General features: G+C 36.6%; 1 protein-coding gene and 1 pseudogene across 6 annotated transcripts in view; one reads left to right on the top strand and one right to left on the bottom strand.

Moving 5' to 3' along the window:
• The window catches only part of NSRP1 (nuclear speckle splicing regulatory protein 1), a 48,527-nt gene that overhangs the window by 24,073 nt on the left and 4,106 nt on the right, over window positions 1-20,348 (top strand). For all 5 annotated transcript variants that reach the window (XM_081272249.1, XM_081272251.1, XM_081272252.1 and 2 more), the window contains 4 exons: window positions 13,877-13,933; window positions 17,439-17,567; window positions 18,413-18,620; window positions 19,936-20,044. In XM_081272249.1, the coding sequence (XP_081128375.1) occupies window positions 13,877-13,933; window positions 17,439-17,567; window positions 18,413-18,620; window positions 19,936-20,044 (503 nt within the window). The remainder of the gene's footprint in view (window positions 1-13,876; window positions 13,934-17,438; window positions 17,568-18,412; window positions 18,621-19,935; window positions 20,045-20,348) is intronic.
• On the bottom strand, window positions 3,519-4,453 carry LOC308636636 (large ribosomal subunit protein eL21-like; annotated as a pseudogene). Its single transcript has one exon. The product of its transcript is annotated as a large ribosomal subunit protein eL21-like (transcript).

Below are 20,348 nucleotides of genomic sequence, written 5' to 3'. Positions count from 1 at the left end.
GTTTTCCAAGGGAAAGTCAGGGCAGAGCAGAAGAAACTGAAGGATTGGCAAATTTGAATAATGTCAATGAGCTCTGGGAGTTAAAGGTAGCCACTAGTTGTTTGATACCTGACCCTGGGCAATTAGAGCAGAGGAATTTGCTTCCTGAATTTAAAAGCCTGGAGGGAGGTAGTGGTAAGGGGAATGGTTTCTGGGTTGGTTAATTACATATGAAAGGCAGACTCTTGGGCTAGCTTGGAGACCTGCCTTTCCCTGTCTTCAAAGTGCAAACCAGGGCCTCCAGTCTAAAGAAAATAAGTTAATAGTATTGGGCCTAGGATGAATGAATGGATGCCAAATAGGCAAACAAAACAGTTTGAAGTCAAAATGTAACCAAAAGCTCAATCCTTGTCCCTGATGCCAATTCAGTAACGAGGACACAGTTTGGAGAAAAAGGAAAAAGAAGTTTTGCTTTGCTGGCAAAGGAGAAACACTGGGGACTCCTGTCCTGGAGGCTGTGATTCTGACTATCCGGAAGAACAGGGGGATTTTATATATTTATTTTTTAGTTTTTGGCGGACACAACATCTTTGTATGTATGTGGTGCTGAGGATCGAACCCGGGCCGCACGCATGTCAGGCGAGCGCGCTACCGCTTGAGCCACATCCGAACAGGGGGATTTTAAAGAAGCTCTTCAAAGGCTGCATTCCAGGTGTACCCTGAAGATGTGTTAGGATTCACTTTTTAATTTGGGAGACAGTCACTTCCTAGATCCTCTAGCAGATATAATCTTCCCTTAGAGCACTGGATAACTCAATGTAATTTTGTTGAGGGGAGAGGGTGAAGAGGAAAAGGAAAACAAGTCCCTTTTAAAAATAAGGTGAAGTAGACCACTGTTAAAAGTGTGTGTGTGTGTGTGTGTGTGTGTATACATTTTTTTTTTTACAATACCTTATTTATTTTTATGTGGTGCTGAGGATGGAACCCAGGACTTCACACATGCTAGGCATGCATTCTACTGTGGAGCTATATCCCCAGCCCCTGTTAGAAGTATATTAGCCTCATAAAATAAACTAGGTGTTGGCATGGTGGTGAATGTCTCAATGCTGAGAACCTGTAATGTCAATCTGGGCTTCCCATTTGTTCCATCTACCTTGTCCCTCAGGACACTTCATTAGGAGTTTGTTCTTGCTGTGGAAGTTTGTTGAGCAAATAGATTAGGGCTGTCACCCCACCCATGCTAGAAAGCTGTTCTGACATTGCCTCCAATGATAGGTTGGTATTGCTTTTTTGCCTTAGAAGAAACTGGGGAAAGATATCTCTGAAGTGCTCTCATCCTACCCCCCAAGTAGTGTGCCCAGTGTTCTTTAGCTTTGGGTTGCTATCCTGCTCTCCCTCCATCTACACAAGCCAGCTTCTGTCTACACAGGGGTTTTTTTTTTTTTCTTTTTTTTTTTTCTTTTTCTTTTTTTGAGACAGTTATTGTGTTTCCTTAGCAAATCCACCTTTGCTGGCTTATTGAACATCTTAGGAGGAAGGAACCTGGCTTAAGATTCCCAAAGAATTGAAAGCTCAACATGGCTAATTTTAAGAATTATTTATTTGACCTTTGAATGCATGAGATTAGCTGGGAGGCATACGCTACTTTTCTAATTTATGTATGTATGTTTTTTGGGGGGGGGGGGCGGCGGGACCAGAGACTGAACTCTGAGCACTCTCAACCACTGAAACACATCCCCAGCCCTATTTTGTGTAAGGTCAGGCAGTGGTGAACAAAAGGAGACAGATTTAAAAGGCTGCTGAAGGAGGCTTTATTGAGATTTCGCTCCCCACGAGACCCTCAAACAAACAGGGTAGGTCCAAGGAGAAGCGCACCAGAGCTGAGTGGAACTGGAATTTATTGAGTTAGGGCAGGAAGGGAGGGCTGGGGACAGGAAAAGGGGTTTTTTAGAGTCCCTTCTCCTACTGGGGTTGGTGGGGTCGGGGAGCTGGCTAAGATCCAGGATTGGCCAGGAGAGCTGGCTGATTGACAGGCAGCTCTGTCAGGGCCTGATTGGTAGTTCTTGCATGCTCAGTTCCTCAGCCGCCTCCATCAACCTAACATTTTGTGTGTTTCTTTTTTTAGAGATAGGGTCTCACTGAGTTGTTTGGTGCCTCACTGTAGCTGAGGCTGGCTTTTGAACTTGTGATCTTCCTATCTCAGCCTCTGGCCCCGGCTCTAATTATATTTAACTTAAACATTTACCAGTTGTTTTGTATTTAGGGATTATATGTTTTCTTGGAAGAAAGATGGTAACACAAAAAGTTCCTGGGCAATGGAAGTAAACTGGTCCAGAAATGTTATCAGAAAATGGAGAATTTGATTTTCAATGAACATAATTTTTAATGGCTTTATTGTTTAACACTTTTAGTTATCATGCAAGCATCTGATGATTAGAAGATGATATACTAGATTTTACCAATAGAAAATAAAAGACTGGGGCTGGGGTAGAGCGCTTGCCTCGCATGTACAAGACCCTGGGTTCGATCCTCAGCACCACATAAAATTAAACAGTGAGATAAAGGTATTGTGTCCAACTACAACTAAAAAATAAATATATATATAAAAAAAGAAAAGACTGATAAGACAGATCTCTGCTCTCAAGAATTTTGGTCTGTAACATGAAAATGAATATATAGGTAAAGCAAGTCACTAAATATTATCAACTGAGACAGGTTAAAATTTTCAGAAAGGGTGCTTTGTTAGGATTAAAACCATTTCTTATTGAGCAACCAGGAAAAAAGACAGATTGACCAGCCAGCTTTCCTTTGATAAGAATTATATGTGGGCCCCTATTCTTGTACACAGCTTCGCTTCTTTTGTTCATTCTCTAGTCTCCTTGATTTTGACCTATTTTTGGCTACAAACTCTAGCTTTACCTATTTTGGGGTACCTGCTTTCTGTTCTTAAAATCATCCTTATACTGTAGTGTATATGCACTCCATATATAATTTGCTCTATATACAGAATTTACACCCTGCTGTTTAGCTGTCACAATCTCTTTATCTGTTGTACTGTAAATTTATGTTTGCTATCATCTTCCTACCTCTGAATTTGCTCTAAACCTGTGTTCTATATTTACTTGGCTTAACACATTCTGGCTCTTCGCTTATTTTTGAATGTGTCCATACTTCTGGTCTTCCTGAGATTAATTCATTGAGGCTCCCTTGCAACTGATTTTCCACAGTGTTGGTCAGTCTGTCACTAGTTGAATCTTCTTTTCCCCTTCCAAGTATATGAATCACTACTTGAGATTGCCTATCAGCAGTAGTTTGGTATATTTTTCTCCACAATTTTTAGTGTAGGACCTGACATAATATTATCATTTTTTAATTTTGGTATCATTTTTTAATTTTCAGCCTGGGGTGCTTAACCACTGAGTCACATCCCCAACCCTTTTTATATTTTATTTTGAGACCAGGTAGCTGGCTTTGAACTCCCACTTCTCCTTTCGAAATTACTGGAATTATATAGGTATGTGCCACTGCACTTGCGTATTTTACTTTTTTAACATTTATTGTGCCATGAATTCATAGGGAAAAGGTTCCAGCAGCTCAGGCTCCTTTCCATTTGTTCTCACAAAATGTGCTTTTTTGGGTAGAACAGGCTGGCGCTTCAGCTGAACCCAGTGCTTTCTCTTTGGCTTCCTTCTTTTTCTGATAATTTTTCTTCACACATTTCAGGAAGCTATCTTGGCTCTGGAGTGCTTAATATGCTCGATACTCTTGGCAAGAACCTTGCCCTTAGCTTATTCACAACAGTGGCAACAGCATGCTGGGTTACATTATAGACTTTCCCAATTTTGCCATGATAACATTTGTGGGGCATTCTTTTTTGAACAGTACCCATTCCCTTAATGTCTACAATATCACCCTTCTTGTAGATTCGCGTATATGTGGCCAAAGAACAACTCCATGTTTTCCAAAAGACCTAGAGAACATACATCGGGTTCCTCTCCTCTTTCCCTTTGTGTTTGTCATTTTGGCAAATTACCATCAAAGTTAGATAGGAAGGAGTTGGAAAAGCATCAGGCCACCTGGTCCCATACCCCCAGTGCAGGAACAGGGCACCACAGTTGGGTACACAGCCCACCATCCAGGCCCTACACAGCACTGGCTGCTCCCTGTCTGGCAGGATTAACAGGATGTGGACCCAACTGCCTAGAACAGTGGATCCCAGATTGGGTGAAGAGCCTCACTAGTATCCTAGTGCGTGGCATATGAGGCCACAGAATTACAGTTCCAGCCTAAGGAACACAGAACCCTGGGAGCCACTCACAGTCCTACCTGAAAGATCTCGCCTGTTTTACTTTTAAAAAATAAGTTTTATTGAAATGTAATTGACATATATATACTGCTATTAAAATTATATTTGGCTGTGTTTTTTTAAATATTTTTAGTTGTAGATGGACACTATACCTTTATTTTGTTTATTTGTTTTTTTTTTTATATGGTGCTAGGGATCAAACCCAGTGCCACATGCATACTAGGTAAGCAGTCTACTGCTGAGCCACAACCCCAGCCCCTGTTGGCTAAGTTTTGATGTGAGCTTATACCATGAAACTATTGTCACAATAAAGATAATGAACATGGCCATCACACCCCAAAATTTCTTTATCCCTAATTATAATTCCTCCCTCCTGCCCTTTTTCATTCCTTTTCTAATCTTTAGACAGCTACTGGTATACTTTCTTTAATACTATTCATTTTGTTCAGTTTATGTAAATGGAATTATGCAATATATACTTGAGATGGAAGTGATATTTGACTTCTTCAGCATAATTATTTTGTGATTAATTCATATCATGTATATCAATAGGATGTTGGTGGTAACTTGGATTGTGTTTTTGACTTTTTAAAGTCAAATGGAAGAACTGTAGATGCATAGGTCAGAGGTAGAGCATTTGCCTAGTGAATAAGGCCCTGGATTTCATCTCTGATGCCTCAAAAAAATGATGATTGTGGCCGACACCTGTAATCTCAGCTGCTCAGGAGGTGGAGACAGGAGGATCATGAGTTCAAAGCCAACCTCAGCAAAAGCAAGGCGCTAAACAACTCAGTGAGACCCTGTCTCTAATTAAAATACAAAATAGGGCTGGGGATGTAGCTCAGTGGTTGAGTACTCCTGAGTTCAATCCCCGGAACCAGTAATAATAACAACTAAGTACATTTTTGTATTAAAGTATTTCTGTGAACATAGGTTTTCATTTCTCTTGGGTTAATTCATATGCATGGATTGTACTTTACCACTGAACCACATCTCTTATTTTGAGACAAGGTCTTGCCGAGTCTTAACTGTGAGTCTTGTGTTGCTGAGACAGGCCTCAAACTTATATTTTGGGGGACGGGGGACCAGGGATTGAATTGAGGGCACTCGACCACTGAGTCACATTCCCAGCCCTATTTTGTATTTTATTTAGAGTTGCTTAGTGTCTTGCTCTTGCTGAGGCTGGCTTTGAACTCTTAATCCTCCTGTCTCAGCCTCCTGAGCTGTTGGGATTACAGGTGTGCTCCACTGTGCCTGGCTTGTATTTAACTTTGTGTATGTGTGTGTATGTTGCTGAGGATTGAACCCAGGGCCTGGTGCATGTGAGGAAAGCACTCTATCAACTGAGCTATATCCCCAGCCCCTGTATTTAACTTTTTAAGAAACTACTAATTTTTTTTCCAAAGTCATACCATTTTACATTGCCACTAATTCAGTGAGAATTCTAGTTGCTGTGTAGCTTGGTATGGTTATACTACTACTTTAAAAAGAAACATTTTCTTCTTAATTATTCTCAATTTGTGTTTTGCATTGAGGTATTTAATAACAACTGAAATATATTTTAGTGTTTGTTATATGGAATGAGGTGAAGTTTAGAAATTAGCTTTGAGCTGGGCTTGGTAGCACAAGCCCATAATCCCAGCAACTCAGGGGGCTGAGGCAAGAGGATCACAAGTTTGAGGCAATTTAGCAATGTCCTAAGCACCTAGGGAGATCCAGTCTCCAAAAAAAAAAAAAGGTCTGAGGATGTAGCTTAGTGGTTAAGTATTCCTCAATTCATCCCCGGTACCACCACCAAAAAAAAAAAAAAAGGTAAGAAATTGGTTTTGATTTTTTTATTCAGAAGGCTAAACCCTTGTCTCCAAGCTAGACACATATTATTAAATAGTTCATAATTTTTCTAAGTGATTTGTCACTTTTATACTAGTTTTCTATATGTGCATCTGTACATTTGTCTTTTCCATGAAAATACTATATAGTGTATTAGTACTATATACTCTTTAATATAATTATATTGGGAAGAAATCGTCAACCTGTTTTTTTCCTATGGAATTATTTTAAATGAATATGTTTTAGGTTATTTGTATATTCTTCAAAACCTAAATGTTTGGGGCTGAGGGTGTGGCTCAGCGGTAGAATGTTTGCCTAGCATACATAAGGCCTTGGGTTTGATCCCTACTACCACCCCAAAACAAAACACCTCAAATTTTGGATATTGGAGGAAAGTGGAACAAACCAGGTGTTACCTTTTATAATGAGGACCCAGTAACATATGTGGGACTTAATTGAGTTATCAGCGGGAGAACTATTAAAACTTTTCAAAACTTCACATTAAAATCTTTTGGTGTAAGTATAATTGGATAGTATAATTTTCATAATTACAATAATTCTGAAGCACTCTATCACATCTTCACAGTGTATCCTTGCTTTCCATTATACCTTGCCAGTATTGGGTAATATCATTTTTTAAATCATTATCAAATTTAAGTTTTCATATCATTAATAGTGATGTATATTTTCTTTTCCAAATTTTGTTCATAGCCATGTTTTTTTTAATTTTCCCCTGTTATAGTTTGTTTTAGGTCTGAGCTTATGTAATTAATAATAACTTTTCATAACTCTTTTTAATTTTTTCTTTTAGTTGTTGATAGGCCTTTATTTTATATATGCAGTGCTGAGAATCTAATCTAACCCAGTGCCTCACACATGCCAGGCAGGTGTGCTACCGCTGAACCACAGCCCTAGCCCCTTAATATTTATTTTTAATTCATTCATTTATATGTGAGAATTGAATCCAGTACCTCCTCACACATGCTAGGCAAGTGCTCTACCAATGAGCTACAACCCCAGCCCTCTCTTCACAACTCTTAAACAGGCTTTGTATTTACAGGAGTTCTGTGAATGGGAGCAAGTAAAACCAATAGTAAAGATTGTTGAGTTATAAGAGTTTTAATAAATGATCTGTTCCTAAGTTTAAATTAAAAAAAGAACAGGAAGTTCTCATCTCTGAGTTCTCAGCACAACAGAAAATTGTAGCTGTAACCCATTTGCAGAAAGATTGATTCTTGAACTGTTTTTCTTTAGCTAAGAGCTATTTTGGACAAGTGGATAGGTAAACCTCTTATTTTAGAAAGAAACCCATGAGCAATCTTTTTATTGTGCTTTATTAGCTTTGGAATGATAGATTGATATCTGAAAAAAAATTCAGAATCTTTTTCTAAATATTTGTTCAGTGTTAAAAAGTTAGTACTTAAAAAGGTAATTTAATAATATAAATAGTGGGCTAGTATCTGTAATGTTATTCTGTTTCTTGGTGAAGGAGTTCTAATAATATTACAGGGCTACTTCTCTTTAGTAGTCATCACAACCCAGAAGACAACCCATTTAAACATGTAGGGTGACATAAGAAAGGTACACAATCAAGTACTTTCCCTTCCATTTGTCTGGGCTAATTATAAAGGTCTTATTTTCCCCCTTTTAGATAAAAAGGTCTTCCATCTAGTCAAGCCAAATCTAACTATAGTTCAGTGAAACAAAAATTACATTGGTTAATTTTATTCTCTATAGTGAACAATGGAAGACAAGAAAATCCAGTTGCAGTGGGGTGTTTTGGTTTGGTTTGGTTTTTTGGGGAGTGGGGTGCTAGGGGTTGAACACAGGACCTCGTGCGTGTGAGGCAAGCACTCTACCAACTAAGCTATATCCCTAGCCTGCAACATTTTTTTCTTAATTTTATAATTTATGGGGCCTATACATGACCACATCTTTACTCTTTTATAATCGTGTGTGTTATAGGCTAGGTGTTTTCTTTTTTGTATTCATTTCTTCTTGGAAGTTAAAGTGAGTAGAAACTACCAACTTTTCAAAATTTAAAATGTTGACCAAATGCCTTCTTTTACACTAGATTGTAAACTTTTTTTTTTTTTAAACGGGGTGGCGTGGGGTGCTGAAGAGTAGGCAAGTACTCTACCACTGAGCTACATAAACCCTCAGCCCTAGATTTTAAGCTTTGTGTAGCACTTAATCTAAATACTATACACATAGTAGATTCAGAAAACATTTGCAAGCAATTTCCAGAGTTTTGAAAAGGTAATTTCCTGAGGTTTTTGGTAGGAAATCTATTTCAAAATATCTGTGTAGATTTTGCACTTTCAGTGAGCAACTGAACTTTTTGAACCTGTTTATAAACTGAAACAAAACAAAAAATTAAAGGCCCTTAAAGAGAGTAGTTTTTGTCTTTCTGAATTTAAAACTAATAATTTGTGGTTTTATGAGAAAGCACCATTAGTGAACATTTACCATCTTAAGTTTTTAAGTGAACTAGTCTTCAGACAAAATAAAAATAATTAATGTGCTAATTTTGGAATCAGTGATCATATTGTGTGGTGTGGTCACATTCAACCATAGGTTGTTTTTTTTTTTTTTTTTTTTTTTTTTTAACGGCTATTTTGCCTTAGGTTTTGTAGGCTAGGGTATTTGGTGGTAGTAACTTAGATATTTTTGTGATTTCTAAATTAATCAAAATGCATTCCTTGAAAATAACGCTGTAAAAGCCAATCTCAAAAGGGTGTATACTGCATGATTCCATTTGTTTAATGTTCATGAAATGTAATTACAAAGATAACAGATTAGTGGTTGCCAGGGATTAGGGAGGGTGGAAGGATGGGTATGGTTGTAAAGCGGTAGCACAAAGCGTTCATGTCAATAATGGTTCAGTTATATGTGTCTTGATTGTGGCCATAGATTCATGAAGCTACACAATTTCCTGGTATTGATGTTCTGTTTTATTTAAGCATGTTGTCAACATTGGGGGAGGTTGGGCAAAGGGAGTATAGTAACTCCTATATGTTTCTTTGCAACTTCTTTCAAATTTATAATTATTTTAAAATAAAGTTAGAAAAAATAAAACTGCTTTAATGAGTACTCCCCTCTCACCCCAAACCAGGGTGACTATTAAAGGCAGATAGATATCTGTTCAGTTGGCCTGTTCTTACTGTCAGATTCTAGCTTTTAGTTATTAGAGCAGCAAAGTAGAAGACTCCCTCAAAGGAGAGTTCTTTCTAATCTACTAATGCTTTGGGGGTGGTGTATTTTTACTTATGAGTAGTTCCAAGTAAATCTCTTTGTCAATTCTAGAAAGTCATTTCTAGTTAAATCACAGCTCCTATGGTAATGTATGTATCTCTCATTTCCTATTTATTGATATACTGAACATAAAACCTTAAAGAATCTTAACATGAAACATGGCAGCCTTTGAAATAGTCAACAAAATAGATTTTCCTATTTTCATAGGTGCAAATGTGATCATATCATGTAACTTCAAGTAGATATGGACCTTATGTTTTATTAAGCACACTGAAAAATATATTTCAAAGTGGAATGTAGTTGCATGCTTTTCTGGTGAACTCAGCCACTCGACCTGCATGCTAGCTTCATAATAGAGGTCCGAAGCATAGAAATTAACAAGTGAGTTTAAATTAAAGAGACATGACTCTCAGTTACCTTATTTGCCCAGCTCAGAGAGGGCTCTTCATAGCTCCTGCCTCCAGCCACCTAATGCAGTAGTGAGGTTAACAGAAGAGGCCAGAGAGAGAGGGTTGGGGGGGAACACGCCAGGGAGTGAGCTTTTATTGGGGAACAAAAAAATTCAAAAAGGAAAATTCCATCCAATGAAGATGGAGGGGGGCAGCATTCCAAGGTCAGGGTCAGTGATTGGTCTTCAGGTCAGTGGTCAGGCACACCCCCACATGGACAAGCCCTCACAGCTGAGACAGGGTGGGGAAGGCTCTGACAAAGCTTGCCTGAGCACCTCTCACCCAGCCAGGGAGGTAACTCAAATCGTGTGCGAGAATGGCTTCCCACAGAGAACAGTTTGTTTTAACAATCATACTCTAAGGGGAAAAAAACCCTTAATTTAATGTGAGCATTTCTTTTTTTTTTATTTCAAATTTAATATGAACATTTCTGAAGCCCTATGTCGTTTTAAATTTCTTGGTTTTTGTTTCTTTTGTTGATTTTTGTGGTGCTGGGGACCAAGAGCTCTGCCAAAGAGCTACATCCCTGCCCAAGCCCCATGTTCTTAAACATGAACGTAGTAATAGCAATATAAATGATAGCTAACTCTTTTGAGTCAGCTACTAAGTGCTTTCTACATGTTATTTCATTTCATCCTCAAAACAACCTTGGGCGAGGGATGAACCCATGGGCAAGGCCCTAAGTTCATTCCCCAGTACCAAGAGGTGTGGGGGGGGGGGAACAGCTTGTGAGATAAATACTCTTGACTAGATGAGGAAACTGAACAAGAAAAAAGTTAAAATACCTGGAATAACAGAATTAGACTAAAAGTCAGCCAGGATCCCCAGGTCTGCCTTGTGACCATTATTTTGTACTTACTTCTTATAGTATACAGTGTAGAAACTCTGAAGTTAGAGGTTAATAATATGATCACACTTATATCTTAGTTTTGTTTTATTTGTCAGGCACATATATGAAATATGTTTCTTTTCTTGCTCAGTTCCTTGTTTTCCCTGACTTACGCAGGAGAATCAAGAAAAATATATTTCATTTATGTTAATTTGAGTCATAAAATACATTGGAAATATTTATTATTATCAGTTTTCATGTTTAAATTGATATTCTAAGGAATGAAAACATTGTATCACTTAACAGGGAAATTTGGATTAAGTAATACATGTAATATGCAAGTAATACACTTAGCACAGCAGTTAGCTCAGTAAGCATTAGTTGCTATTGTTTGTTATCGGCATCTCCCAGTTGCAATCACTTTGGAGTCACCTAAAATGTCTTCAGTTCTTTGCCTTTTTAATTTATTAAATATGTGTCCTAATACTTGTATGGCCTCTGGGTATTAAGTTTGTCTCTGTGATTATAGGGAACTGGAATTACGTGTATTTTGTTGTTTGTTGCCATGGCGGGGAGAGCACCAATTACTGATACTATACAACTGAAAATAACCAATAGGCTAAAACCTATGATCCTAGAGCTGAGAGAGAGTGTGTGTGTGTGTGTGTGGGGGGGTGCGTTATAGCAGTTTTAGATTCACAGCAAAATTGAGAGGAAGGGGGGCTGGGGATGTGGCTCAAGCGGTAGCGCACTCGCCTGGCATGCGTGCGGCCGGGGTTCGATCCTCAGCACCACATACCAGCAAAGATGTTGTGTCCGCCGAGAACTAAAAAATAAATATTAAAAAAAATTCTCTCTCTCTCTCTCTCTCCTCTCTCACTCTCTCTTTAAAAAAAAAAAATTTGAGAGGAAGGTATAGATTAAATTAATCAGTAGTTTTATATTTTAGATTAATTTCACATGCCATAAATTCTCTTTAAGTATGTGGTTTAGTGTTCATTAATATATTCACAATTCATACATAATGAAAGTGTGTAGTTCAGTTTTCATTAATAAATTTACATTATATGGTGTTAATGAATATATTCACATTATATACATGATGATACTTCTTTTTTGGCACTGCTAGGGATTGAACTACATCCCCAGTCCTCTTTACTTTTTATCTTGACCAGCTGGCCACAAACTTATAGTCCACCTGCCTTGCCTTCCTGGTAGCTGAGAATAACAGTTGTATACTTCCACTCCTGGTCACAGTGATACTTTAAAAAAAAAATTATGTATATATTTTTAGTTGTAGTTAAACACAATACCTTTATTTTTATTTATTTATTTTTATGTGGTGCTAAGGATGGAACCCAGGGCCTTGTATGTGCTAGGCGAGCGCTCTACTGCTGAGCCACAACCTCAGCGCCCCACCTCCCCAGTGATACTTTTTTAAAAAGTAAATTTTATTGTGTATATTAATGGTGTAACAACAAATTGTTAGGGGATATATAGATAATTTTTTTTAAAAACTTAACTATATATCAAAGAAGACATTTGGTATTTGTTTTTTAGGGATTAACTAGCTTCACCAAGCATAATCTGCTCTAGTGCCATCCATTTCCCTGCAAATTCCGTGGTTTTGTCATTTTTTAGTGCTGCGTAATACTCCATGGTATATAGATGCCACATTTTTTTATCCATTCATCTATTGAAGGGCATCTGGGTTGATTCCACAGTCTAGCAATTGTGAATTGTGCTGCTATGAACATCGATGTGGCAGTATCCCTGTAGTGTGCTCTTTTAAGGTCTTCAGGGAATAGTCCGAGAAGAGCAATAGCTGGGTCAAATGGTGGTTCCATTCCCAGCTTTCCCAGGAATCTCCATACTGCTTTCCAAATTGGCCGCACCAATTTGCAGTCCCACCAGCAGTGTACAAAAGTACCCTTTTCCCCACATCCTCGCCAGCACTCATTGTTGTTTGACTTCATCATGGCTGCCAATCTTACTGGGGTGAGGTGGTATCTTAGGGTGGTTTTGATTTGCATTTCCTTGACTGCTAGAGATGGTGAGCATTTTTTTCATGTACTTGTTGATTGATTGTATGTCCTCCTCTGTGAAGTGTTTGTTCATGTCCTTGGCCCATTTGTTGATTGGGTTATTTGTTTTCTTATTGTCTAATTTTTTGAGTTCTTTGTATACTCTGGATATTAGGGCTCTATCTGAAGTGTGAGGAGTAAAAATTTGTTCCCAGGATGTAGGCTCCCTATTTACCTCTCTTATTGTTTCTCTTGCTGAGAAAAAACTTTTCAGTTTAAGAAAGTCCCATTTGTTGATTCTTGTTATTAACTCTTGTGCTATGGGTGTCCTATTCAGGGAGGAAGAGCAGGAAGAAAAGATTAACATTAAACAGAGACATGAGGTGGGAGGGAAAGGGAGAAAAAAAGGGAAATTGCATGGAAATGGAGGGAGACCCTCATTGTTATACAAAATTACATATAAGAGGTTGTGAGGGGAATGGGATAACAAACATGGAGGGAAATGAATTACAGTAGATGGGGTAGAGAGAGAAGATGGGAGGGGAGGGGAAGGGGGATAGTAGAGGATAGGAAAGGTAGCAGAATACAACAGTCACTAATATGGCAGTATGTAAAAATGTGGATGTGTAACCGATGTGATTCTGCAATCTGTATTTGGGGTAAAAATGGGAGTTCATAACCCACTTGATTCTAATGTATGAAATATGATATGTGAAGAGCTTTGTAATGTTGTGAACAACCAATAAAAAAATAAAAATAAATAAAAAAGCATAAATCTGCATAAAAAAAAGAAATGGAAAAAAAAACTTAACTATAGTAAAACAAATTAGCATATTCATTATCTCACATTACTTTGGGATGGGGGAAGACAATGCTGGGGATTTAATCCAGGACTTCACAAATGCTAGTCAAGAACTCCATCATGTATAACTAATTAGAACAAATTAAAAAACAATACCAAAAAAAAATAAATACACCACTGAGCTATATCCATATCCCTTTTTTCAGGATCTCACTTAGTTGCCCAGGATAGCCTCAAAAGCCTCAGCCTCCCAAATAGGTGGGATTACAGGCATGCTGTACCCAGCTATCTTTCCCCTTTTTAACTATAAATAAGAAACCAGTTGCCAACAAGAATATTGGATAAGAATTTTTAAATTGGTTTAATTGGTTTAAACAGTGACAGCATTTTTCTATTTTGTAGACCTCCGTGAGTGAAAGCCTTCAGAGAGAAGCTGCTAAAAAGCAAGCCATGAAACAGGTAAGGTGGATGAGTAAAATAAGTGCATTTGGTGAAGTGTGTTTCAGCTTATAAGGACCAGTTTTGATACATAGATGCTCAGACTAAAACACAATGTGTGTATAATGAAATAATTTTATGCTGAGTCATTTTTTCTAATGTATAAAAATGTTTGTTTCATATAGATTACAGATGTCAGGTGGGGATGTGGCTCAAGTGGTAGCGTGCTCGCCAGCCATTCGTGAGGCACTGGGTTCGATCCTCAGCACCACATAAAGATAAATAAGTGAAATAAAGATATTGTATTCAACTACAACTAAAAAATAAATATTTAAAAAAAATAGATTACAGATGTCCTGTGTAGATTTTTAAAAGAAAAACACAATGAAGAATTAGAATTATCTTTTAAAATTCTCACAAACCTACCCACGTTCCTGATTAAGAAATCTGAAACTCAAAAGGGAAAAAAATCTCCCTTATCATGATACAACTAATCATAGAAATAGACCTGAAGGTTTACTAATTTAAACAGTTGGCAAGATAACCTTTCTCTCTCTTTCTTTCTTTCTCCCCCCCCCCCCTCGGTACTGGGGATTGAACTGAACCCAGGGGCATTTAACTACTGAGCTATATCTCCAACCCAGAGGCACTTAACTACTGAGCTGTATCTCCAACCCAACCCTTTTTTTGTATTTAATTTAGAGGCAGAGTCTTACCAAATTGTTGAGGCTGGGTTTGAACTCATAATCTTCCTGCCTCAGCTTCCCTATCTTCTGGGATTATAAGTGTGCACCACTGTGCCCAGCCATCTTTCTTCTTCATAGTTTGTTTTTTGGTGGTCCTGGGAGATTGAACTCAGCCTCACACATGCTAGTGAAGTGTTCTACTACAAAACTTCATCCCCAGCCCCTATCCTGTTTGTGTTTTTTTTTTTTTTTTTTAATAAATATTCCTTTTATGTTTGAAAAATGTTCATGAATACATTGGGCCAGTTATATTAATCTATATTTATTTATACTGATGTTTTTTTATCTGTTCTTCTACTGAGAGGCATATGCTGAATTCTTCCACTATAATTATGGGTCTTTCTGCTTTCTCTTCATATTTTGCTTTGATACATAAATTAATAACATAACTACTCAAGTACTCCCTTAGCAGCTCTTTTCATCACATATACAAAGACATGACAGTTTAAACAACCAACTTACAGTCTCCCTTTTCCCTGACTTTGGATTTTTTGTTGTTGTTGTTGTTGTTGTTTTGGGTTTTGGGGGGGGGATTTGTTTGTTTGTTTGTTTGTTTGGTATTGGGAATTGAACTCAGGGGCACCTTACCAATGAGCCACATCCCCAGCCCTGTTTTGTGTTTTATTTAGAGACAGGGTCTTGCTGAGTTGCTTATTAGCACCTTTCTTTATGCTGAGGCTGCCTTTGAACTCGCAATCCTCCTGTTCCAGCCTCCTGAGCGCTGGGATTACAGGCGTGTGCCACCATGCCTGGCTGCTTTTTTTTTTTTTTAAGGGTGGTGGTTATTATTTTTTAGATTTCATGTTTTCTTCTTTGGATTCTCCTGGCTGTTTTGAGGACGGTGCAGTGCCAGTTTACCGTCTGAATAGGAAAATCATTCCTTTTCTAAAATTGAGAAGTGGAAAAGGCATTAATTTTTTAATATTTTAAATAGTGTTCCAGAAAACAAAGGTTTTCAGTTAGCACATGTAATAAAGCAAATGTAGATATGCAAAAACCTAAGAATGTTAGGTGGATTATTTTGAATAACTACCATATCACTCTTACACTTTAAAGAATTTTTCTTTTGTTCCATATTGCAAAAAATTTTAATGTAGGTTAAAATATGTAAAATCTATCTCAGAAATTTATAAACTGGGCAAAAGGCTCAGACTTGTGAAACAACTAGAAAATAATAACATCAAGTGTAGTATTAAGGGTTAGAGTTGTAGCTCAGAGTGCTTGCCTAGCATGTGTGAGGTACTGAGTTCGATCTTCAGCACCACATAAAAATAAATGAATAAAATAAAGGCATGTGTCCATCTACAACTAAAAAAATTTTTTTTAAAGTGTGTTATTAAGAGTTGGAGGGCTGGAGTTGTGGCTCATCAGTAGAGCACTCACCTAGCATATGGGAGGCCCTGGGTTCGATCCTCAGCACCACATAAAAATAAATAAAATAAAGGTGTTATGTCCAACTGCAACTAAAAAATAAATATAAAAAAAAAAAAGAGGGCCTTGGGTTGTGGCTCAGCAGTAGAGTGCTCGCCTAGCATGTGCAAGACCCTGGGTTTAATCCTCAGCACCACAAAACAATAAATAAATAAAATAAAGGTATTGTGTCCAACTACAATTAAAAAATAAATAATTTTTTAAAAAAAAGTTGAACATTGCAGTGTAGATAGAATGTTCCACAAACTTTAAAAGAAAGAGATCATATCATTGGGGATTAAGGTCCTCAAAGAAGCCTTTATTTAAGATGTAGTGTTGAGCTGGCCCTGAAACTAGGTAAGATTTTAGTGGCCTGAAAGTACATGTAGAACATTAAAGATAGAAGGGACCATGATAAGCAAAGGCAGAGGATTTTATATAACTGATACTCTAAAAAGTTATTTATAAGTAATATTCTAATTAATAAATTACAAATGTCCTCCATTTTAATATTATATTTGGAAACTTTTTTAAATGTTAGGAACTTTTAATGAAATATTTCCTATCATTATATATTTTAAAACTCTATAAACATTTTGTTTTGCAGCTCAAACTTTTTTTTAAAGTGATATGAAGTCAGGTGTGGGGGGCACACCTGTAATCCCAGCAACTCAGAAGGCTGTGTCAAGAGTAACACAAGTTCAAGGCTAGCTTCAGCAATTTATCAAGGCCCTGTCTCAAAATGAAAAATAAAATAAAAAGGGCTGTGATATTGCTCAGTGTTTAAAAACCTCTGAGTTTAGTCCCTGGTATGGGGGAAAAAAAAGTGATGTGAAGGCTGAGGGTATACTTCAGTGGTATAGTACTTGCTTAGCATGCAAAAGGCCCCAGGTTCAATTATATGTGTGTGCCACCATGCCAGACTACTGTACCTTTTGATGTGGATAATATTCTGTTAGACTCTATTTTAGTTGTCATGTTATTTAATTTATCACAACTTGGGAAGTTAGTATAATTATTATCCTCTCCTTGATTGAGGAAAAGGTTAAACAAGCTGGGCAAAGTTCATGGCCAGCCTGGGCAACTTAGCAACAATCTGTCTCAGAATTTTTAAAAAAGGATGGGGAATGCAGCTCAGTAGTAGAATACTTGCCTAATGATAAGCATAGAGCCAGAATTCAAATTCAGCCTGACTCCAGAATTTACATTCATATTTTCTGTGATTGAAGGAGTTTTTATTATTTATTTTCAATTTATGAATCTTTTTAATTTCTCAGATAATTTTTTTAAAAACCATAGGATTTTGGCAGTAAGTATCAGCTGGGTTGTATTTTTGAAACATTCAATTTTATTTATTTATTTGTTTTAAGACCAAACTGGAAATTCAGAAGGCCCTTGCAGAAGATTCTACTGTGTATGAATATGACAGTATTTATGATGAAATGCAGAAAAAAAAGGAGGAAAATAATCCCAAATTGCTTTTGGGAAAAGATCGGAAGGTTGGTAGCGAAATCAAACTTTCTTTGACCTCAACCAGCATTTTGTATCTTAATCTTAAGATGAAAATCATCTGAGAGATGATTAAAAGTATGTGCAATAATATTTTAGAGTCCAAAGGTTGATATCTGAAGTATGTGAAGAACCCCTATTTTTAGATTATAGATTTTAATTTAGAACCCTGAAAGCTTTATATATAGTATTATTAACAGGATCCTAAGAATGGATTATCTAACAGTTTTGTAAATTCTATGTTTTGTTTTAATGACCTCTGCAAATACTTCTTTGAATTTTTTTCCTGAGAAAAGTCTGTATACCAAAATTATGCTGCTATTCCCTTGTTCATGTTTACTCATGTTTTATTGTCTTCTTAATTTTGTTTTGCTTCCTAGCTGGTAATTGAATCATCTGCTTACACATATCCTGATCATAATTTTAGTATGAAAAAATTGGGGGTAGAGAGGGTATTGATCTTCACATCTTATAATATATCTATTAGTAGAATGAGATATCAAATTATATTGGAGCTGCTATTTTAAATAATTTTCCAGTAAATATAAAAAACTCATAGAAATTTTCCTGATTAATTTATATGTTGAATTAAGAGAATACCAGTTTATCATGGAAAAAATACCACTGGGAAAGTGTTTTATTTAGTTTGTTTTGTTGTTTTGAAAGCACAATCACATAAATTTCTATTTCTGCTGCACTTGATTTTTATTGAATTTTGACATGACACTCCTGTTTGGACTAACAGTTTCAATGTTAGTGAATTCATGATAAAAGTTATAGAATAATAACAATTATTTTTTACTCCTTCCTAAGTAATCTTGTTTTTTTCTATTAGCCAAAATATATTCATAACTTACTAAAAGCAGTTGAAATCCGAAAAAAGGAACAGGAAAAAAGAATGGAAAAGAAAATACAAAGAGAACGAGAAATGGAAAAGGGAGAATTTGATGATAAAGAGGCATTTGTGACATCTGCTTATAAAAAAAAATTGCAAGAGAGAGCTGAAGAGGAAGAAAGAGAAAAGAGGGCTGCTGCACTTGAAGGTAAAATGGGAAAAGGGAAAGGTAGAGGGAAACAGAATTTCTGCCTTATGGTTAGCCATTTGCTCTGTCACCAAACTTTGGACTTAATAATGTAATCATAATGTATGTATATGAATTCAAGGTTCAAGATATATAGTATTGTATAGTAGTATAAAACATGAGATTTTGGGGGGCTAGGGCTGTAGCTCAGTGGCAAAACGCTTGCCTAGCATGCTTGAGGCATTGGGTTCAATCCGCAGCACCACATAAAAATAAACAAATAAAATAAAGGCATTCTGTCCATCTACAACTACAAAAAATATATATATTAAAAAAAAAGTGAGGTTTTTAACTAAGAACAGTTGAATTTTACATTAGTAACTGTTATTTCTACTGGACTTTTCACTTAGTTCTCATTTTGATCTCACTGTAATCATCATAAGTCATTGCAGTAGAACATGAATCCAAAAACACTTATTACAAGGTATATGTAACACCATAACATTTGTCAGAAACAATATAACTTTGAACTCTAATACTTGCTGAGATGAGAACCTAGAGTCACCACTTAAGAAGCATCAACTGAGCAGCTAGAAAAAGAATAGCGATCAAAGACAGAAGATATGTACAGGGACTAAAGAATATCTTAGTATTCTACCTTAGTGCTTTTTATTCATGGTCATTTCTCAAGAACTAAGTATAACATATACTTACAAATAATGTATTTGGTAAGTGCTCTTCAACTCTTAAGTGGAAAAAAAAAACAAATCTATAAAATTCTGTCTAGGCATGTACTGTGTGTTCATTTAGACCACAAGGCAGCACACTTTCTATAAAGGATCAAATAGTAAATATTTTATTTTAGACTTATTGTCTATCTGATCTCTATTGCAACTCTTTCTCTCTGCCCAAGTAGCTGTGGACAAAAACAAATAGGAAGGCTGTGTTCCAATAAAAACATACTTATAAAAATAGGTATCAGCCAGTAGAATGGTACATGCAGTAAAATCCCAGTACCTTGGAAGGATCAGAAGTTCGAGGCCAGCCTCAGCAACTTAATGAAACGCTTGGCAACATTGTAAGACCCTGTTTCCAAATAAAAATGGACTGAGGGGACATGGCTCAGTTCTTAAATACCCATGGATTCTGTTTCCAGTACCTAAAAAACAATAATAGGCAACAGACCAAATCTGACCTGTAGACTATAGTTTGCCAACTCCAAATGTAGAAGAACAGAATACATACACATCTCAGTGTGATATTTACTCTACACATGTAAAATGAAAATGCATTATGCCTTGTTGAATATTATATTTTGTCTTTTGCTTTCCCTTAGCACGTTTGGATGTAACCAAACAGAAAGACCTCAGTGGATTTTATAGGCACCTATTAAATCAAGCAGTTGGAGAAGAGGAAGTACCTAAATGCAGCTTTCGTGAAGCTAGGTGAGAGGTGGCAAATGGAATATTAGAATATACTGATAATAATCTTGGTTATGGGGTCATTTTAACACTCAGAGTATCACAGCATTGCATGTTATACTGTCCACCAAACTGACCTAACTGAATAGCTAAGAATTTGCAGTTTCTTGATATAAATATCTATAGATTTATTTCAAGATCATTTTTATTCTGCAGTTCACAAAAATAATTACAATTTATGTCAGAACATTCTCTGTCATTGAATTTAATGTTATCATAAAACCATGTCAGATGCAATAGTGTATGTGTGTAATCCTAGCTACTCAGG

Source organism: Spermophilus citellus (assembly GCF_964194105.1).
Source record: "Spermophilus citellus genome assembly, chromosome: 17".
Lineage (NCBI taxonomy): Eukaryota > Metazoa > Chordata > Mammalia > Rodentia > Sciuridae > Spermophilus > Spermophilus citellus.
This window is presented reverse-complemented; position numbering and strand designations above follow the sequence as displayed.